General features: G+C 46.4%; 1 protein-coding gene across 5 annotated transcripts in view; it reads right to left on the minus strand.

Annotated features, from left to right (window-relative positions):
• Positions 1 to 21,565, minus strand: part of LOC119395923 (solute carrier family 26 member 6) — a 275,825-nt gene that overhangs the window by 88,123 nt on the left and 166,137 nt on the right. Inside the window, exon 1 of one of the 5 annotated variants that reach the window (XM_049416817.1) lies at positions 9,432 to 9,544. The exons of the other annotated variants lie outside the window; for them this stretch is intronic. Coding sequence (XP_049272774.1) covers positions 9,432 to 9,486 — 55 coding nt within the window. The 5' untranslated portion in view covers positions 9,487 to 9,544. Of the gene's footprint in view, positions 1 to 9,431; positions 9,545 to 21,565 lie in introns of those variants that run through there. 5 annotated transcript variants of the gene reach the window in all.

The raw sequence follows: 21,565 nt of genomic DNA on the forward strand, positions 1-21,565 counted from the left end.
ATTCTAAATTGCTGGCGCAGGGGTTCATAACACCCACAGTGAACTTGCCAAAGGCCTACACGTCTCAAAACAACAGAACAGAGACTCGAGAGTCCTCGCACGGGCCGGCAGGTCCTACAAACCTTGGGATTCCGTGCCTCAATAACAAGAGCCCAGGAAACCTCCGAGGTACTTGGAGGTACATCGTCATGTCCGGGATGCGTATCACGTTGCCCCAATCCCACGCAACGTGGACCCCAACCTACACTGCGGCAGAAGGATAGAAAGGGCCCACTACTTTCAGAAAACATATAGATTTCAAACTACGGCCAGTTTTACGGACGCCGCCATGCATGGAACGACGACTAAAAGCGCAGTGGTAGTGGTATGTGACCGCCGAGGCCACGTTACCTCTGGTGCATCGCAGCGCTCCTGCAAGGTCATGGAAGCCCAAGAGCTGGCCATTGCACTAGCGCGGAGGCCAGCGTGCAAACAGGCCGCTGACGATATGCGCGGACTCCAAGCAAGACTGCAGGAACATTCTACAGGGCAGAATCGGTGCGCCTGCTGCACAAGTCCTTGAACAGATACCAAGGGAAGACAGGGAGGACTCCAGCATCCAGATCATCGTATGGATACCGGGACGCGCTGGCATCACAAGTAACCTGCACGCCGACCGAGCAGCTCGAGGCTTTGTACACAACCGAGCGCTCCTTACATTGACTGCAGAGGATCCGGAGCCAGTCGACCTCCAATATGTCACAATATTGAATTGCCACATAGGGTGTCGCCTGCAGTATCCACCAGCTCATGAAAAGATTACGACGGAGGAGGCGCCTGGCGTAGGCTCCAAACAGGCACCTACAAAGACCTACGCACACAACATCGCATACACCCCACAGCCTACAGGGACGAATGCCCATGGTGCGGAGCCACACCAACCCTGTACCACATTATACGTGGGAGAGCACGCTATACAACCTAGAACACCACAACATGAAAACCGCAAGTGAGCAACAGGAGGCACTGCTGTGGAGTTCAGCCATCGACGACCAGATCAGGCTGGTCCAGAGGGCAGAGAGGATGGCGAACGCCAGCGGAGCCCTGGACTAGGGGCCCCAACAATAAACAAAGCCCCTTCGGGGCGATCCACAAGGGCTCTGCCTGTCTTTGAAAAACTCAAAGGGTCCCTTATGCACACACCTAAGACGACTGCAAGATGAAAGCCATCTTCTTTTAGGGGCGAAGCTCCTTATAGCGGCACCCGTTCGTCCCTCGTAGCGTAGTATGTAACCAGTCTTACGCTTTGACCTGCAAGGTGGTGCCGGTGGGAGATTTTTCCTGTGCGTTGTTGAACAATAAAAAATTCGCAGCGTTAGCTAAAAGCCGACTTCTTCTGTCTCTCATTCCCATTAGCAGCCATTCTTTACCTCCAAGGTAGTGCCTGGTGAGATTTCTCCTGTGCGTGATTAAACAATAAAAATTTTGTTCAAAACGCCGTTGATTGATGAAATAAACCAACAAAAGACGCCAGATGTTTTGTAAAAGCAAAACGAAAGAACGCCAGATGTTTCTAAAGCAAAACGAAAAGATGTTTTCTAAAGCAATGGTTTTCTAAACAATGAAAATTCACAGCGTACATGTAAAATTAAAGTGAGCTGCAAGTCGTCATAACTCATCGAACCTTTAGTATAAACGCGCCCGATCTCACGTCGGTGATGATGTACTGGGCAGAATTCACGGAAGATTCACGGTTTACCGATGAACCTCCGCAGCTTCGCCCACTCATCATCATTTACTCCGTGGATATGCTGTGATTTTTTTTCTTCTCAATCAATGAGTTGTTCCTGCGGCGCCATACTCTCCGAAAGCTTTCTGCACCTAATGTGGTGTTGCATTGGCTCCAGGCTAGGAGGCACCTCACCTGGTTTTGCACCGTCTCCGTGATGGGCCCACCTTTTACCAATTGAGCTAAGATGCACGCGATGGCGTCATCACGTGGCGTCACGTCACGTGACGTCACTTTGACGTAATGATGACATCACACGTTTTGGCGATTGGTGACGTCATCACGTGATGGTGATTTTTTTTATCACTCGTGTGGACGCCGACGGGAGACGCCGGTCAATTTTTGCGTTTGATGAGGCATCCAAGGCTGTCGCCTTAATAAAGATTATCATCATCATCATGATCGATGAAATCTATTAAGCAGTTCGTTATGGACAGTTTATCACTCTCGCATAGTAGAGTGTATCAAATTTGTGAGACTTCATCCACACGGATATTAAGGACTAATTTAGGCGCGGACAGTTGCGTACTGCTCTCACATGGCATAGTTATAAATTGTTAACCTATTTTGTCAAACAACATAAGGTTTCATGACGTACGCGATAGGCATGTCATCTTATTATTCATGTTGTGAACTGTCAATCATGTTTGTGGTAAACTCATGCCCTCCTCTGCCAATTTTTGTACATACCAAGTTAAGGGGACGGCCACGAGAGCACCCAGACAAACTAGGCGTCTACATACATACATACATACATACATACATACATACATACATACATACATACATACATACATACATACATACATACATACATACATACATACATACATACATACATACATACATACATACATACATACATAGAGATAGATAGATAGATAGATAGATAGATAGATAGATAGATAGATAGATAGATAGATAGATAGATAGATAGATAGATAGATAGATAGATAGATAGATAGATAGATAGATAGATAGATAGATAGATAGATAGATAGATAGATAGATAGATAGATAGATTCAACGCAATAGAAGAAGTAAGACAAATAACATAAACAGGTACTGTGAACACTTAGAATACGAGCTATATCTAATCTGGCGATTTGGGGGATGGTTTAGAGAAGTGAAAACTACACTTCTGTAGCAAGGCCAATTATACAATTCCCTACCCCTTTCCCTTTCCACCTGTCACATAAGTTGCACTGTCGCTCTCAGAAAAATTCGCGAGGTACATGACCACTTCAGCGCGTCATTTGCTTATTTGCCGTTCAGTATTCCTAATAAGTTGTTTGTGAGGACCACGGCTCATGAACTGAGCTGTGACTGCGTCAATGGAATGGACTTCGATCGCGTATAACGTGCGCGCACAAGTGAGGGTGCACCTTCCCTCACCGAGCTAACGCCGCTTCTCATACAGGGCGTTTCAAGAAATGTGTGTCCGGAAATCCTAAAAATCAGGGAAATGCGATATTTTTTCGATGCCTTCACAACTACTCCTTCTGTAAGCCGCAGGCATCTGAAGATGGCTAAAGAGATCATTTAGGACAGTAATTAAGAAAGTTAAATTAATTGAACTTTTTAACTGGCGGAGTTAGGCGTTTGCGTCAAGTGGGAGAACTAAAGTCCTTCACGCGAAGAATCCATTGCAGCTTTGAGATTGCAAAAAAGCGGCCTCTGGTAATAGTTGCCAAGCAATGAAATTCAACATAATTCAGCGGTGAAACCGAAACCAAAACGCGGAACAGCGCGATTGTCCATTTCTCCTGAGACGCCCAGAATGAGTGAGCGCCGTTATATCAACCACAAGTGGTCGTCGTTTCGGTTTCGCCTGTGAATTTGGTTGAATTTCATTACGCCACGATAATTACTAGAGGCCGCTTTTTCTATATCTCAAAGCTGCGATGGGTTCTTCGCATGAAGAACTTCAATCCCCATGTAATGGGCGTTGGGGGCCTAGTTGGTACGACATTGACACTGAAATAGAACTGAGCGGGTGACGGAATACAAATTGACAGGACGGGCGCAGAATTTCCGTCATTTCAACTTCTCCTACTTGTCTTCCGTCACCCGCGCAGTTTTATTTCAGTTTCAATTCCCACATTTGACGTAACCACGTAACTCCACTAATAGAAAATTTAATGAGCTTAACTTTCTTAATTACAGTCCCAAATGATGTCTTTAGCCATCTTAAAGATGCCTGCGGCTGCAGAAAAAGCAATCGTGAAGGCAGCGAGAAAATACGGCATTTTCATGATTTTTGAGGATTTTCGGACACATTTATTGATTATACATTACGTCACGCGAAGGCCGAAAAAAGAAGTGAACGTGCAGCTCGCGGGCCCCGAGCCACAAGGCGCAGGGGTGGTCATGTGGCTTTTAACTGCGGAGCAGATTGAGGTATCGCCCTGTCGTCGTGCCATGCGTAAAATAGAGGAGGCGCTGTCTCATGTCTCGCGCTGGCGCCGCACAAGTGCCATGTTTCATACACATAGGCCGAGCAGGTTGGATGTTTGGAACGCCAGCGCGCGCTTGACCGTCTACTCCAGCGTCGTCGAAGGGCTAAACCGCCTGTCCGAGCCAGCAAGGCGACAGCGAAACGCCAGCGCCGGGAATTAGACATACCGCGATCGGAGCAACAAACAGTAGAAAAACAATAGAAAAGAGACCATAGAACAGAAAATAGATAATCGCAATAAAATCAGATAATCACAAAACAAAGAATAGAAAAGAGCAGATAAGCATAAGTAAAGAACACGAAAGAACAAAACTTGCAGGACGCTTGAGCTTCGCTTTCAAAAGTAGAACGGCGATAGCGTAATCAGACCGTGTTCGTATCGCCTTCCCAATCGCTAGCCTCGCTTCGCTTGTCAGTGGAGACCTGAACCGTTCCGCAAGGAAAGTCAAAGTGCGGACGTATTTTGGCTCCGGCTCGAATATCCGTGCATGCGGCGCGACGAAACACGGCCACACGGCGGGGCGATGCCGTTTAAAAGCGCGCCCGTGGACCCTTTGCGCCATATCGCGACTGATAGTCAAACCGCTGAAGAACCTCCGAAATGCGCGTACCACCAACGCTAAATGGTGTGTATAAATAGCTCGTCGTTAGTATGAGGGAGGATGTATGCGTGGTAGACGAGCGGCTAAACGCATCCCGCCATGGAGCGATGGGTAGCAGGTTCGTATACCCGGTCCCACGCGCAGCGAAGATTTGTTGATTATTTCTCTATTTGCATCTACCTAGAATTTTCGCTCACGGACAACGTTGATTTTTCGCTCACGACCAAAGACGCCGACACCGACACCGGAATTTCGGCGAAGCGAGCTCTTTAACGCTATCGCATTGAAAAAAGAGCAGATAAATACAAGATAATCACAAGGGAAATACATGCGAATCCCTGCTTCGCAGTTCGTACAGCTCTCACTTGGGGTGGCACTGGCTCCGATTTTTTGTACGATTTCGAGTCGACGCCGGCATTTTCACTCGAGGTCGCGTTCGCATGAGGCGTATAAGTGTTTCGTCTTAACAAAGGAAGCGCCCTCCTCGAAGTGTGAACAACGGAAGGTTAGGAACGTCGAATACCGAATGGCGGTTAAAAAATCGTCGGCCTATTGTTGACACTAACTATATTCTGTGTGAGCGAGCATCGGCGTGCACAGCACGTCTTTAGGAATGAACGAGATGTTCTATGCCATGGTCACCCATAAAGGTCGCGGCCTATCGCCTGAGCCTCAGACCCCTGCCTCCATCGATCAAGCAAAGAAGGCCGCGTGCGCTCGCTGACGTCTGCACGGAGTGACTCTTAATTAAGGATGGAGAACAAATTAGGCCTTGCACTTGTCGTAGGGTTTTTTTTCTCTTTTTTTTTACAGGATAAGCAAGAGAATGCACTGCGTGAAAAAGGTCATTACATCGGCAACTCCATATACGTTCGCAGCTATTCTTCAGTGGAGCAAACGACCAAAGGAAAATATTGCCGATTAACAAACGATGGCTCGCTTGAGAGATTCGGATACGTATGGAATGCATTCCTTTTGTATTGCAACATGCAAAATAGAGACGAGGACCGGAGGTGACTGCCGGTGGAGGTCGCGGAAATAAAAAGAAAAAAAGAAAATGCTGAAATTTTCCTTGCCACCGAGACTCCGCGCAGGCAGCACTTGACGTGCTGCCGTATTCACACACTTGCTCTCCACGTCAGGCGACCTACCTTTGTAAAACACGTTTGAAACATGGCCTCTTTAGGTTTCTGGGTTTCTATCCCTGCGTTCCGCCAATAGATTCACTTCCCTCGTTTCAATAATGTCAACAATAAAAAAAAAGAGTTGTTTAAGTCAACACTTCTAGATTGAATAACTTCAGACACGTGGACGTACCGTCCGACGTTCTACACAACTGACGTCATTTCTTCTATGGAAGATCAGTTGTGCGGAATACCGCAATTAAGATGGCAAAAGTGTTATGAAAGAGAAAATTAGCACTCGGTCGCTTGTACACAAAGCTAGCTACATAGAAGTCCACGCGGACTTCTCAGAAATAGAAGCTTCGTAGTTGGCGAAGAATTCATCCCGGTTCGGGGTTCGGAACCGGGACCAGCACCTTTCCGAGCGGTCGCTTTCCTCGAAACTTTGTGCTACAAACAGGTGGGCTCTTCTACGTCCTAAGAAAAAAAAAGTACCTGTTTACTGTTCTCGGTGAATTCTGGCTTGCCACGGGTATAACGTCTTTTAACAATACGCGTTAACTATCTTCTATCGGAGATCACTATACTCTCTTCGGAGAGTCGTGGAAAGCGCGACTCTTCAAAACAGAGTCCAGGTGTACACTCTAAGACAAAAAAAGGTGTCATTTGGCTCTTCGTTTATATACATCTGGGAGTCACATGCGCAGCACTGTCTTTAGAGAGTCACACTGACTCTCTTTTCGTCACATTGACTCTCCTAAACAGAGTCAATGTGACTCTATAAAGAGAGTGCTACACATGTGACCCTCACACGTATGAAAGAAGAGTCACAGTTCTTAGAGTGTATCTTTAAAGAGAGTTACATACGTGGTAAAAGTTAGGACTCCCCAAAAGGAGTAACGGGCACTCTTTTTTTATAGTAATGTTCAAGTACTCGTACGGCCAGTAAAGCGGATGGCTGCTGGGCACAGTCGGTGACGAGAAACAAGAGAGATTGCAGCTTTTGGAGAGCGTGCTTTGTTTGCAAGAAAACTGCGCTTGACAAGCGTGAGAGGTCTAGATGAAAACATAAAAAGAAGGCGAGGTTACAGGGTGTTCAAGAAAGAAAACACACACATTATATATATATATATATATATATATATATATATATATATATATATATATATATATATATATATAAAAGACAGTACGATGTTCGTTGGTTTGGCACAGCGGTTGAAAAGGTATCACGAAATGGATGTTTATTTCCCAACTGTTTCGGGAGGAGTCCTCCCTTCGTCAGGGGATATATGGATTATGATTGGAAAGCTCGCGTAAGTTAAGCGACGTATGATTATTCGGAAGTTATGCGGATCTCACGTGTTCTCGAAATCAGTTTATGAGAGGAGCTTTCTTCGGTGTTTTCGATGAGCACGGTTCAGCGGCCCCATCGAACAAGATATTACGGCGCAGCTGCATATGGCCACGTTCCCGCAGATCGCTTTCCGTACACAAAGGAGGCGCGTAGAACGACAATTTTCGGAAATTTCCGGCAAAAATCTCGTCTTCCGCTTCCGCGCATCCCGTGAACAATGTGCTCGAGCCGGCCTCCACCATTTTAATCTTACTAATCCAGATCGGAGCTTTGTCGGCGCTGCGGTTGTGCCGAAACAAGAAATGTGTTTAAACAGTTCGGCCTCAAGAATGTTACTTCAGCAACCTGTCTTGCATTCCGCAGCACAGCTGCAAGTGAAACGATGCAGGAGTGGCAACCGTGAACTTTGTAATTATATACGCCCATGCGTCACACGAAAGAACTTTCGAAACGTAAGTATGCAACCTTTAAAGTGCAGGTCTTCTCGGAACAATACAACAGGCCTGTCTGTTGCCCGCCAGTCAGGCATGATTGGTCGGTTACATTTTAAAACCTGTGAAGAGAAAGACTAGTCCGCCGAGGTGGTGTAGCGGTTACGGTGCTCGGATGCTTACCCGAAGGTCGCGGGTTCGATCCCGGTCGCGGCGGTCGCATTGCGATGGAGGCGATATGCGAGAGGCCCGTGTACTGTGCGATGTCAGTGCGTTAAAGAACACCATATGGTCGAGATTTCCGGAGCCCTGCCCTACGGCGTCCCTCATAATCATATCGTGGTTATGGGACGTCAAACCCCAGATATTATTATTATTAGAAGAAAGACTACGGAGGATGCAAGATCTGCGAGAAGTATGAATTACTGCAGGCTTAGCCTGGATACATAGCCTCTCATGAAATTTATCTACATGTAGTAGCTTTTTTTTTCGTTTTTTTGCCGTACAAAGTCATCGATTTAATTAATCAGAAAATACAATAAATAGTACACAAATTCACATCTGCCGGGGAGCCTCCCAGAAACGATCGTCCTTTGGAGTAGATTCGGAACTGCAAGGGTTAATTATCATTATGCGTGGAATTCACAGCGCGCACGCGCTAGTCATCAAGTCACCACGCCAGTTTGGTGAATCGGATGCCTATTCTTGGGCAAAAGATTCATGTACAAGGCCTTGTGCAATTCTCGCTGCACATGAGTATTAGAGTCCCCGGCGGGCGTGAGCCTCAGCCCCAATGCCAATCCTTTCCAATATATCCCTGCCCGCTTTTGTTGTCGAAAGCCTAGCGTGCTGCATCACCAAGTGCGCCTCCCGTAGTTCTTCCAGGGCGTTGTGCAGCCCTAGTCTCAGCAGCCTTTCTGTATACGCATTGCTAGGCAGCCTAAGGGCTGCCTTGTAATTCTGCCGAATCATAGCCTCCATCTTGCCTTATTCTGTGGCACCAAACTTTGGGATTGTGCCACATGCCCGCGACAAGAGCGGGCCGCGCATGCGCTGTGCAATGGAGTCAAGGAGCCCAGCGTGGGTCATCCTTGCAGATAAGGCAGCGAACACAATTCTCTCATGATTCGAGAACTTTCCTCGCTGATAGACCAGAATTTTCATCGCTTCTAGGGGGAAGCCATCTTTGGACGGTAACAGCGGTAACAGGTGTAACGAACGACCACACGGTGGTATGCGGCCTGTCCTTATCGCATGATTAACGCCAGTGCTCGCCCGCCATCAACTGCGACGTAACCGACGCCACGTTCCCTCTGCTGGCCGCGCTATGAAGTGATAACTGGGGACAATATTATTGCTCTGAATTCGGGCGGGAGAATATATTTGGGGGAAAAAAAAACATGGCTCGTATTAACAAAAACGACTGACGCTGGAACTTCTCGCGCGAGAAAAAAAAATTAGCCAATCACGGTGCTCGACATCTATTAGCGAAGGTGGCCGACCAATCGCGAAGAGCACTTAAAAATTAGAGGCTTTGTGAATGCTCTGTTTTATGTGCACCTCGACAAGCCGACTTCGACAAGGCATCGTATATAAACGAATCCGCTGTTTGCACGAAAAGATATTGAAAGAAATTATATAATAATTTTTTTGATCAGGAGCGCGAGATAAAATTTAGAAGCGGGACTTGCCTCTTCGTAAAATACTGGTCGCCCACAGCGAGAGCCGCCGCACGGTCGTTCCCATGTCGTAGATTCTTTTCGTATTTCCAGAAAGCGATCGACGCACTCGACGAAAGCGACGCTAGTGTGCACAGTTCAAGAACACACACGGCATGCGCGGAGGAATGGTCGAAAGAAACATACGCGTCGAGACAAAGCGTCAAGTGTCGACGGGGAAGAAGGTTGGCGGGGCGAACTCGCGACATTTGAGTCCCAGCAGTAAGATACTCACAGACGTGCGTCACCTGGGTATTCTCCGAGGAGGCATTTCTCTGTGTAGCGCGCACCGTTCATTCCATTCAGCTCTGGCAGCTTGCATGTTTCGCATTCGAGAATCGGTCGCTTTGAAGACGGACAAGCCGCAGATCGCCCGAGTTTGGGCTTTACCTATACAGCTACACGGTCAACCACTTTACACCCTCAAGGGGGCTTTACGGTGTCTTTAGCACTCTTACACTCTAGGAAAAAGGTGTTTTTACGGATAAAACACCTATAACTTGGGGGGTTACTAATCCTCTGAACATCATTACTTCTCAAAAACCGTATACACAAAGATACATCACATAAGCACCAAATGGACAGAGCGCTCGGGCAACACAACCATACCGTAGAGTAATATAAAAAAGGTTAAGAGAGGACACTCCCGTAGGCCTCTGCGGCTGGATGGATGGATGGATGGATGCTATGAGCGTCCCCTTTATAACGGGGCGGTGACATGCCTGCCACCAGGCTCGAAGGAAAAAAAAAAAACTTCCTTGTTTCATGTTGGCCTAATACCTTATCTACATTGATTAAATCTATGTTATTATACCAAAAAAATATAAATTCACGGTCCATCTCTCTGCCTCTTAAGGCAGAATGACCTTATTTTTCCCCCATTATTTATTTTTGTTCTTTATCTCTACTTTTCTGCCACCAATTTGGGCTGATTTGGGTTCGCAGCGCACCAAACGGAAGTGGGGAATCTTAACAGCCGCCTCAGAGATCGGAAATTGCAAAAAAAAAATTAAAAATGCCGATCTCAGAGGCCATTATTTAGTTATAGCTAAAATTACACGGCCCCCGAGACCACTTTTGTTCGTGTGATTGTCTCGGAGGTGATATATATATATATATATATATATATATATATATATATATATATATATATATATATATATATATATATATATATATATATATATATATATATATTAACGCTTGCATGCATGAGTAGCTTCGTGTAAGCCACACCGCGAGAGCGGCGAGCACACAATGCCATTGTTTATGCAGACATGGCAATCGTTGGGAGAGACGAAACATTTTATTTCGAGTCACATTCTCAGTAAGCACATACAAAAGATGGGTGCACTGCACAATGCAAGACAGCTGCCACATGTTGAGAAATTGCACAGTAGGAATAAATAGGCGATATTTAGAAAATTCCCACAATACAATAAAAGTGCAGAAGAAAGCATTAGCAGCACAGCGGAAAAGGGGATTTCAGAGTGAAAAGGGGCCACTCGATTTAGGCGAGTGAAGAATATGTATGACCATCCAAACACGAACTAGATGAACGGTAAAATAGTGCGAAAGATACGGACATACTTTGATAGTTAGCTAATGACAACCACAACTTCAAAATTACACCTTGGAAAGGTGCAAAGGGCTACCTGTGGTCTCGCGGAATCCAGAACCACTTAGTACCACGCTCTCTCCCTGTCCTGCCGTTGTTGTTGCACCACGCAGCGCAGCAGTAGCTGCCGTAGTACTTGACTCCAGACGGCATGACCTGGAAAAAGAGAAAAAAAGTTTACCGTATTTTCTCTGGCCTTCGCACAAATGGTCTCCGACGCACTTCTCAGCGCCCTTTCGCGAAAAACAGTCCCAAGCAGTTGCCGCAGTGAAAACAAAGCAACCTTCGGTGCATGAACTACTGAGGCAGTATTTAACGAGAATATTACGTCGTAGCCACGACCAACGAACACTGTTCTCATTTCTCAAGTTCTCTCTAATTCGGCTCTTAACATAGGCGTCAAGCAAACTGCGAATACCACAAATAACGATTCTAAGCATAACTGCACTCTTTCACACATTTGCACACCCATGCAGTGAATTAGAACTGCGTGTAACGGCATTGTATGCACAAAGAAAACCTTACGACGCAAGCGGCGACTCATTTTTGGCGCCAAGAAACGATTTCTTCGCTAACGTGCTGCGCAGCATTTCAAGTTGCTATTTCTTAATGCAAAGCAATTCACGAGCATCATACGCGAAGCGTGAAGCACAAAGAAGCTTTCGGCGCTAAAACACAAAGTGCGTCAAATGTCAACTTAAAGCTGTAGCGACAAATACATTGCAAAGTAATGAAGGGAAAAAAGAACCTAATGAAGGCGTTCTTACCAAGCAGCCGAAGAGCAGAGTGACTTCCCGGCAGACGATCCCAGCGAATTCCACGGAGCAGGTAGAGCCAATTTTGTATGCGTTGCCGCTCATGCCATGCCGGCAATCCTGACCATATATGGTCATGACAGCTACCAATCGATGATTTCGAACTGTCCAATGGCAGACGATAAAGACGGATTTAGAGCCGCACTGCGAGCCAGCGGAAGCCACTGCCGCAGCCACATAGTCCGACAAAGACAAGAAGATGTATCGTGAACCAGAAAAGGTACTGCAGTAGCTAACTAGTACGCGCGTTCTCTTGGAAACAGGGAGTGACGTGCTGCCGTCTAACGGTTGGCGAGAAGCTGCGTAGCTCCGCCGCTTATAGTGTCCACTCTTGTCATTTTCCGTTACTCTATGACCATACACCGACTATGTGGTACATATAGCCATAGAATCTTAAGCCGCCGTTCAGCGCCGGTGGGGATATTTCTGTTTTACATAATTAAAATAAAAACATTCACAGAATATGGCTAAATTCATGATGGGCTTGCAGATAGCGCTAAAGCAGACAGGTCTGTTATTCTAAACCCGCCTAATATTCAACGCTTTCCGATTATGAGCTGGCACTCCTGTCGTATGGGCCTCAGGTCTTTTCATAAACCATAACACCCTTACCTTCTAAAGGGTGTTTTAGCAGAGCATTAATCCTCACGCAAACGAAAATGCTATCTGGGCAGGCAAAATGCCCTTGAACCCCATTTTTGCAAATACTGGTGTGGCAAAAGGGTGTTTTGGTTGCTTGAAATCGCTTGGCTATTAAAAACATGACTATTACAAGTGCTTGGCTATTCAAAACGTAACGTTTCCACTGTTCCATGTGGCTTTTATGACTGAACTCCATGCGTCGTAATCATGAATAAGCCATTCCTTCTTTAGCATCTCGCATAAACGTTTCTCGTTTGGCGCTGTTTCGCAAGTTCTAACATGACCAGCCACTCCTTCGCCCACAGCGCATATTACGCTGCATTAATCATCGTCACAAAGTTGGTGTTCTCCTATGAAACACAAAAGCTTTCTGTAATTTTTTTTGTCTCGTACATCAAAGGAGTGGTACAGACTTCCAGCCCACGTTGCTACTGTTAATGATAACCACTTGCTGAAAGGCTTGAGTATTTGAGAAAAACGCCTATTTTCATTGTTTATTTTCGGTAAAACACCATGTATCATAAAGATTTCGGGGGGGGGGGGGGGGGGGGCTGGCTACGGGCCTGCGGTGATGTATTAGCTAACATTGCCTAATACGGGCTTTATTTGCGCTGATTACCTGTACTGACTGCTTCTTGTTCAGTTCATTTTCTGTAACAATCCACTCCTCTCTGTAATGCCATTTGGCCCCGAGGGTAAAATATATAACTGTATGCACTGCCACTTGCTGTTCTGCTGGCGATAGCTACAGCATCATCGGACCGGAGATGCGCCCTGCGCGCAACATTTTCGGCGTTACAAGAGGCCATGCTTTGGCCGACCACACGGGACGTATTTCAGACGTATTCCCTGCGTCGGCGCGTATATTTTACGCCACCGCTCTGATGATTGCACGAATTTGACCATTGCATACCTGGCCATTCCTTTTAATCAGTAACAGAACGCCCCTTCATTGGCGTTCGAGCGCTGCGCTCTGCGTACCATAACGGACGACGCTCCGCAAATGAGCAGCACGTACCTGACGTCTAAAAGCGCGCTATGACCTTTCACAGGAAGAGCCAAAGCATTTAGATTGCTAAACTCGAAAAAAAAAAAAAACTCTCCTCGCAAACGGTCTGCAGCTGACGTGGTTGGCGCTACACAAGGCAGCAGCAAGAATTGGCCCATTGACCCATTATTCTACACTATATGAAAAAGCATATTGTTTATGAAAGAGAAAATCATAACGTAACTAGTGAAAAAAACAACAACTAACATTCATTCTGACGTTTCGACCGGGGACTGACCTTGTCCTGACGGTCGAAACGTCAGAATAAATGTTCTGTTATTTGTGGCCGTTTTGAACCACCGACGCCGTTTTAACAGGTACAACCTAGAATCGCCGAAAACATGCCGCCATCTGGAAAGGAACAACATGTATGTAATTCGTAGCCCATATATAGTGCCTACGGCGTCGCGCTGCTCAGCTAGAGGAGGCTAGCTCGACCACAACAGCTGCATGGTTGGTCAAACGCAAGAGCACTTGTGTTCTTGAATTCAGGTGCTCATTAAAAAAGTCTAGTCGGTCAAAATGAATCTCGTGTTTCCCACTATAGAGCATGCCTCAGGATGATATCGCGTTTGTGGAACGCAAAAATCCGATAATTTGTTAAATGAACAATATAGCTCACTATGGCCTCCGAAATACATACGCAGACGCATTGCAACTGCTCTCAAAGTTTGCGCGAACCGCAAAGCCTCTCACTTACTGCGCACTGCTGTTCAGCGATAGGCCACTATTGCCCCTGTCACACTGGACGTTTTAATGTCATTCGAATGGAATGACATTCGCATCTAATGACATTATGCGGCTGCTACACAGTGATAATTAATGTCATTAGAATCGAATGCCTTAAGAAATCGAATGAGTTCGAAAAACTCATTCGCCGTCGCAGCCGAACTGAATGTATACTCTCTACCCCAGAGACTACTTAAAATGTGGCATTCAGCATTCCCAATTTGACACGCATTCATACAAGCTCGCTATTAAAGTTGCTTTTTTTAAAGACATTTCTCATTTTAACGAGAACAGGTGTACGAAAGGCTGCTGCAAAATCTTTTTACTCTCCCACTCAGTGGCGTCTGGCCGCCGGCGCTGTCGGTCGTAGTGTAATCAAACAGACGCCTGTGTGCACGTGTATCTCCAGCGATGACATCAGCTCCACGAGCGCACTGGATCCAGGCGGAGGCGTTTGCTCTCATAAGGCTACGGGAAGACAATTTTGCGGAGTTCCTTTGGAAACTGCTTTCCCGCATGGACGCATGTGAGACTGCATTTTGAAACCGAATAAACGTGGAACGCCCTGGGTTTCCGAGTGTGTGCTGTCGCACCGCAAACTGCCACGGGTGCCTCTGTCACTTCGCGTTGGCGAAAGCTTCAATAGACGCGGCACATCTTTTAGGGGCGAAGCTCCTTAAGGCGGCACCCGTTCGTCCCTCGTAGTCGTAGTCGTAGTAGTCGTAGTGCGTAACCAGTCTTACGCTTTGACCTCCAAGGTGGTACCGGTGGGAGATTTTTCCTGTGCGTTATTGAACAATAAAAAATTCGCAGCGTGCGCGTTAACTAAAAGCCGCATTCTTCTGTCTCTCATTCCCCATTAGCAGCCATTGGCATGTTCCAGTAGGAAACGTTAGTAGAAGTGTAAGTGTTAGCTAAAAGCCGACTTCTTCTGTCTCTCATTCCCATTAGCAGCCATTGTTTACCTCCAAGGTAGTGCCTGGTGAGATTTCTCCTGTGCGTGATTAAACAATAAAAATGTTGTTCAAAACGCCGTTGATTGATGAAATAAACCAACGAAAGACGCCAGATGTTTTGTAAAAGCAAAACGAAAGAACGCCAGATGTTTCTAAAGCAAAACGAAAAGACGCCAGCTGCTTAACGAAAGACGCCAGGTGTTTTCTAAAGCAATGGTTTTCTAAACAATGAAAATTCACAGCGTACATGTAAAATTAAAGTGAGCTGCAAGTCGTCATAACTCATCGAACCTTTAGTATAAACGCGCCCGATCTCACGTCGGTGATGATGTACTGGGCAGAATTCACGGAAGATTCACGGTTTACCAATGAACCTCCGCAGCTTTGCCCACTCATCACCATTCACTCCGTGGATATGCTGTGATTTTTTTTTTCGTCACGCCGCGCATGCCTTAGGGTAACGCACTCCGCCTTGTTTCATATTCATACCCAACTGGCTGCGTCTTGATTCTTCTTCTATCTGAAGATCAATGAGTCTCTTCGGCTGTCTTATGTGCTTTTCTCGCAACGCGAAGTACAAAGCAACTAAATGCTTTATTTGCTGCAGCTTGGCGTCGTTGTTCAGCGGCAGTGCCATGTCAGCCATGTTGCTTGTGTTCATGTTGCTACTGGCTAAGCGTCGTCTTGGCTAATTGTGGCCAGATATTCTGCGATACAAAATTTTAACCGTTTATTTTTGTGTGAAGCGACTTCCCACATGTCTTTTAAAATAAATAACTTCACTTTTATACAACTCTACATGATCTTCCTCTACTTTTCAGGCCATTTTTTGTCTGAATTATCGACATTGGTATCATGAACTAATGACATTACTTTTTCCTGTGTAGCACCATCACGGATCGAATGGCATTCTTTGCACCGAATGACATTAGAACCTAATGATATTAACACCTCCAGTGTGACTGAGGTATAACACACGAACCAGTTTCCACTGGTTCGTGTGTTAGCGTGTGCGTGACACTCAAATGCGGATTGCTTCACTGGCGTGGAATAGAGATAGACCTCGTATATATCATGTTTACAGCAAGGCACCGCTATTTTATATACGAGTTTTAAGCTCCCGAAACTTTTTAGGCATTTCAGCAGCAAAAAAGAATAAAAAGAGATTCAGAAACGTATAACGAGGTTCACCGGACGTCTAAGCATATTCAACAAAAAAAAAATTATTATATTCGTATGCCAAAAACAAAACAAGAGACGCCGCGAGACGTTAGATTAAGCAAGCATACGAAACACTTATTGATGGCATATATTCATTGAAAAGTGTAAGATCCATCAGCGCAGGTTTCGCTATGCGATGAAAAGAACATGGGACATCGGGAAGTAGCGCTAAACGTATTCACACCAGCTCTCCAAAGGCATAAACATAAGCAACACTCGCGCGCGCTACTTCGTGTAGAACGTGTATATGGATAACCACGCATTTGCGGTGATGCTTATGTTATTGCTGTGCACTTGAAGCCGGATCGTCTGTGGAACGCAAAGTCGTCGACTCATGTACCCGTAAATGACGAAAGAAGAGAAAGAAGTGTGAGTAGTGTTGTTGTTTTCCGCCCGTTTTATTCACTGTATGGTTGTCCTCACGAACTTATCAATTTAGTTTAACAACTGAATGGCATTTCTTTGGCTGGCACGATGCGACTCAGCCTCACGGAGTGCACACGGCGGCTGACGTCAGCGGATAAACATAAATAAACACACTAGGAATGTTCCGAAGGCGGGACTTGAACTTGGGGTCCTCATGTGTCTTAAGCCCGATGCACTAATGCCCACACGCTGCGGGCACGTGCCACATCAGGCGGAGTAGAACAGATAACCCGCGTGCAAGCAAACGCGTTTTCCACGTCGCTGATGGTTTCCTCGTGAACTTCGTTCGCGCAATCCAGCGCGTCGAGACGCTTGGCGCGTTTTCACAAACCCGACTAAAGGCCCGAACACACGTACGCGTTGCAGCGCGTCAACGCGTGACTTTTTGACGTGGCGCCGCGCCCTCTCCCTACGGGGAGAGAGGGCGCGCGGCTACGCGAAGCTGCGCGCCCTCCCTCTCCATAGGGAGAGGGCGCGGCGCCAAAAAATCACGCGTTGACGCGCTGCAACGCGTGCGCGCGTTCGGGCCTTAAGTGTCGTGGAGTCGCCAGTGTTGTTAAGGCGAAAGCCTTAGGTGCCTCATCAAACGCGAAATTTGACCGGCGTCCCGCATCGGCGTCCGCCGTCGGCGGCATCAGCACGAGTGATGCCAAATATTATTATCCCGTGATAACGTCATAGATCGTCAAAATTTGTGACGTCATCATTACGTCAAAGTAACGTCGCGTGACGTAACGTCACACGATGGCGTCATCCCATAACATCGTAGCTTGGACAAAGGTGGGCCGATCACGGAGGCGGCGCCGTCAGTGCTGGGCAGTATAGAAGATACACGTATCTCAGATACCATCTTAGATACTCTTTGAGTATATTGTATCTGTATCGCGATACGTCTGGCAAGACGAGTATCTGTATCTATATTTCCGATACATTCAATAATGTATAGCGTATCTTGAAATACAAGATACTGCCACACAAACTTGCGAAACAATAAACGTTCTCCGCTCCAAGCTGATACTGCTGCCACTAAACACCATGAATGGAACTAAAGAAAGTGACATTCTTTTATCTCTCTGACACGACCTCCAGTGAGAGCAGCTGTCAAGGCCTGCGCGTCCCTATTGGTAGAACAGAGTTGATCACGTGGTGGCGCTGGCGCCATCTCGACAAAAACAAGCGCGCTGACGCCTACGCGCAGCCGACCTTTTGTTTTCTATATATTTCCTTTCTTTTAGTTGCTAAATTATTCAAGTTCTTTTTAATCATAAATTGAATGTTAGCACAACTGCTTTCTTTGCTATCCTCCGTTAGCATTCCATACATTACCTAGGCCTCTGTACAGCTTTCGCCCCGTCTGTTTACTGCAATATGTCTTTTGTAACCTGCTGCTAAAATACGTTCTCTGCTTTATTTTTTTTTAACTGCCTGCGTTGTTCCTACTATTTACATATCTACATTCCATTTGAGTTTACTATTATGTGAAGGCGGTACTGAGGATAAAGATAAAATAATATCGGCCTATACCCAGAGTACACGGTAATAAAAATTCTGCTTACGACTTAGTAAATAGCGAATTTAATCTGTAGTATAATAACGGACAATATGACATATTAAAGATTTTAAGAAGGGGACTAGAGAAACATTATAATGCCGAGTACTCCGTTTTAACAGCGAAGCAGTTTATCCTAGCCGTATCCTGCGGCCTAAAGTCCCTAGATTTTCCCCTTTTTACTCCGTTTGCCTAAGTACCGAAAACTGCCTCCTCTGCCGGCCCTCTCTGCCGCGCGGCCGGCGTCTGCCGCCATGTTCTTTCTAAGTTGGAAGGTCTACAAAGCCACGTGCGTGTAAGTGCATTAGCCGATCACCTTTCAGAGGACAATATGCGAACGCGACGCGCATTTCTCCTTCCTCTAATCCCCCGTCATTAATGAGCGGGGGGACGCGTTTCACCAGGTGCGGAAACAGCGTTAGGAAGTACATGGCTACCGAAAAGGGGCCATGACGCGGTCGCTCAAAGATTTGTGGTTTTCAGCGATAACTAGAAGTAGAGCGTCTATTATGCCTACACAGATTTCAAAAGTGGGCCGTAAAAGAATATTTCAGTACAAAACAAGCCCTATAGAAGTCGCCGGCTGTAAACCCCGCCCACCGCCGGCGACCGCCATTTTGCCATGGCGCGTGTGACGTCATGTGCAGCACGGAACGGAGCCGTCGTCTTCTGCCAAAGTTTCAGCCGCTGCAAATCGTTCAGTTTCAGTGTCAAGCTGAAGAAAGCTAAAATATCTCGATATCATGTGCAGCTGACCACGGAACAATATCGCTCGCCGCAATCCAGACGCTTGCACAGCTAGCTGCGTGTTACGTCACGGCTCGCGAGTGCGCCAGTGTTGCCTGACTCTTGGGCCGCTCGCGTGTTTATAAAAATATTCGATTACAAATTAAGTGCTTTACCAAATGCGCTAAAATTTCGCCAACTTGTTTGTGAATGCACCAGGATTAATCCAGCATAACACACATTATGATAAAGAATTGGGTTTCATGGCCCCTTTAACCAATGAGAATCGTCGGTGGCGCTTCATAGTTTGTCGGTACTCAGCAAAGATTATTTTTAAAAAACTACACCATCTCCCGCTAAAGGGGACCATGAGGCGATGCGAAACCGGAGCACTTGCACGATCGCGTTCCGTTGGCGTTCGTTGGGCATGCTACCGACCTTCCGTCGTGGAACGCGAAGAGGGACGCTACGCGCGTCGTATCTTCCATCTAGCCTGGCCGTTAATTCTCACAGGGCGAGCGGGGAACGCGGTCGACAGGCGGGCGAGAGGGGGGCAGCGTGGGAGAGGAGAGAGAAGCGGAGGGGACGCGCATGCGCTCGAGCTCATCGCGGCGTTGCGCAGGAGAGAATTTCGGCATGTCTAGCCCGTGTTTCAGAGGAAGAGCGGAAAGGGGGAGGGGAGAGGGGAGGGGAGAGGGGAAGGGGAGAGGGACAGTGGAGAGGGAAAGTGCAGAGAGTGAGTGGAGAGGAGGTGTGTGGAGAGGGTATGCGCATGCGCAGTAAGGGTGGTCACGCCGCACACCACCACCACCACCACCACCACCGGATTGAGCTGCGCCTTAAGGTACTTCGCATTTAAAAATTTAGGGACTTTAGTGTGGCCTATCAGAAAGCTATCGTCACCATGAACGGGTATGTGCCACATAATTTGTGCAGATTCCACTGCTGATGGTCCGCGCACCTGTTGCTTCGCTCGGAGCACGTTTGAGAACGCTGAATTACGCTAGGTCATGAGCGCAGTCACGTGGGTTTATTTCATATTTCGCGGGCTTCTTTAAAACCCGAGAAAATATCACAACGCAGCATGTACGTCGGCACAAAATATTCGATTGGCCGTTTTGGAATCCCCTCTACAACGTAAGAAACCGCATTTTACGCTAAAGTGAATATTAAAGACGTTGCAGAACTGACCTTGGTTAAATAACCAGTTAAGCGCAATGTAAAAAAATACCAGCGCCACATGACGGTAAACCATATGCCGTTGGTTTCGTTCAATTGCGGTTAACCACTTCTTTACGTTTGGTTATAGTTACGTGAAGCACCATGGATACATATTCAACGTGATTGTGTCATACGGAACCGCCTCGCTACTTATATTCGTTTTCCTTTTTTAGGTCACCTTGAAGGCTTTTTTTCTTTTTCTTTTTTTTTTTTGCTGTTACAACTCACCAGGTAATCGGAGCTATGCGGCAATGGTGTGAATAGCAGTGGTATCATGCGACGCTTTGTATCACTGTATCACTGCTATACCTCTGAGACAGACCCGTAGCCGGGGGGGGGGGGGGGGGGGGGGGAGGGCAGGAGGAGGGGGCTCGGGCCTTCTTTCCAGAAATTTTATGAAGAGGGGTGTTTTACCAAAAATAGCAAAAATGGGTGTTTTCTGAACTAGTCAAGGTTTTCAGCAAGTGCCCCCCCTCCACCCCCACCCGCCCCCCGAAAAATATTCCTGGCTATGGGCCTGGCCTGAGACGTCTCTGGGCTGCACAAGTTCTCTCGGAGAAGAACACTTAGCGAACGCCTCACGTTAAGCGATAAGTAGAATCTGAAAAGTCATTATAGTTTTATGTACTCTGTGTGTATACTATATATATATATATATATATATATATATATATATATATATATATATATATATATATATATATATCTTACCAGCGTTGTTGCTGCTGCACACCAATCGGGTGATATGGATTTGCGCAAACGGTAATCCGTTTACGGACAAGTTAAGACTGCACAGCGGTGTTCGCACCATTATGCGAAGGTTTCTTATTGACGTTCTTGTAAGTAGATGAATACCCGCTAGCTAGTCGGCAAGTGGAGCAGCGCCATGCACCCATCAATTACACAGTTGACTAGCGAAAACCAGTGACATCGCAGCGTATAAAGAGCTGTTATGATAAGCGGCCAATTCAGTCCTAATAAGTTGTTTCTGAATAAAACTAGTATACTTTCAGCGAGAAAGAACTTTTGGTATACTAGCAGATATTTTGTTAAAATTGAACAAAGTTGTTCGCAGTTATGAAATTTTCACGTAAAGATGTTTGAGGCTTTCACTGTTTCGTTATGTAGATCAATTTAATAACAAATTTCCCAATGT

The sequence above is a fragment of the Rhipicephalus sanguineus genome, chromosome 6, assembly GCF_013339695.2.
Source record: "Rhipicephalus sanguineus isolate Rsan-2018 chromosome 6, BIME_Rsan_1.4, whole genome shotgun sequence".
Classification (NCBI taxonomy): Eukaryota; Metazoa; Arthropoda; class Arachnida; order Ixodida; family Ixodidae; genus Rhipicephalus; species Rhipicephalus sanguineus.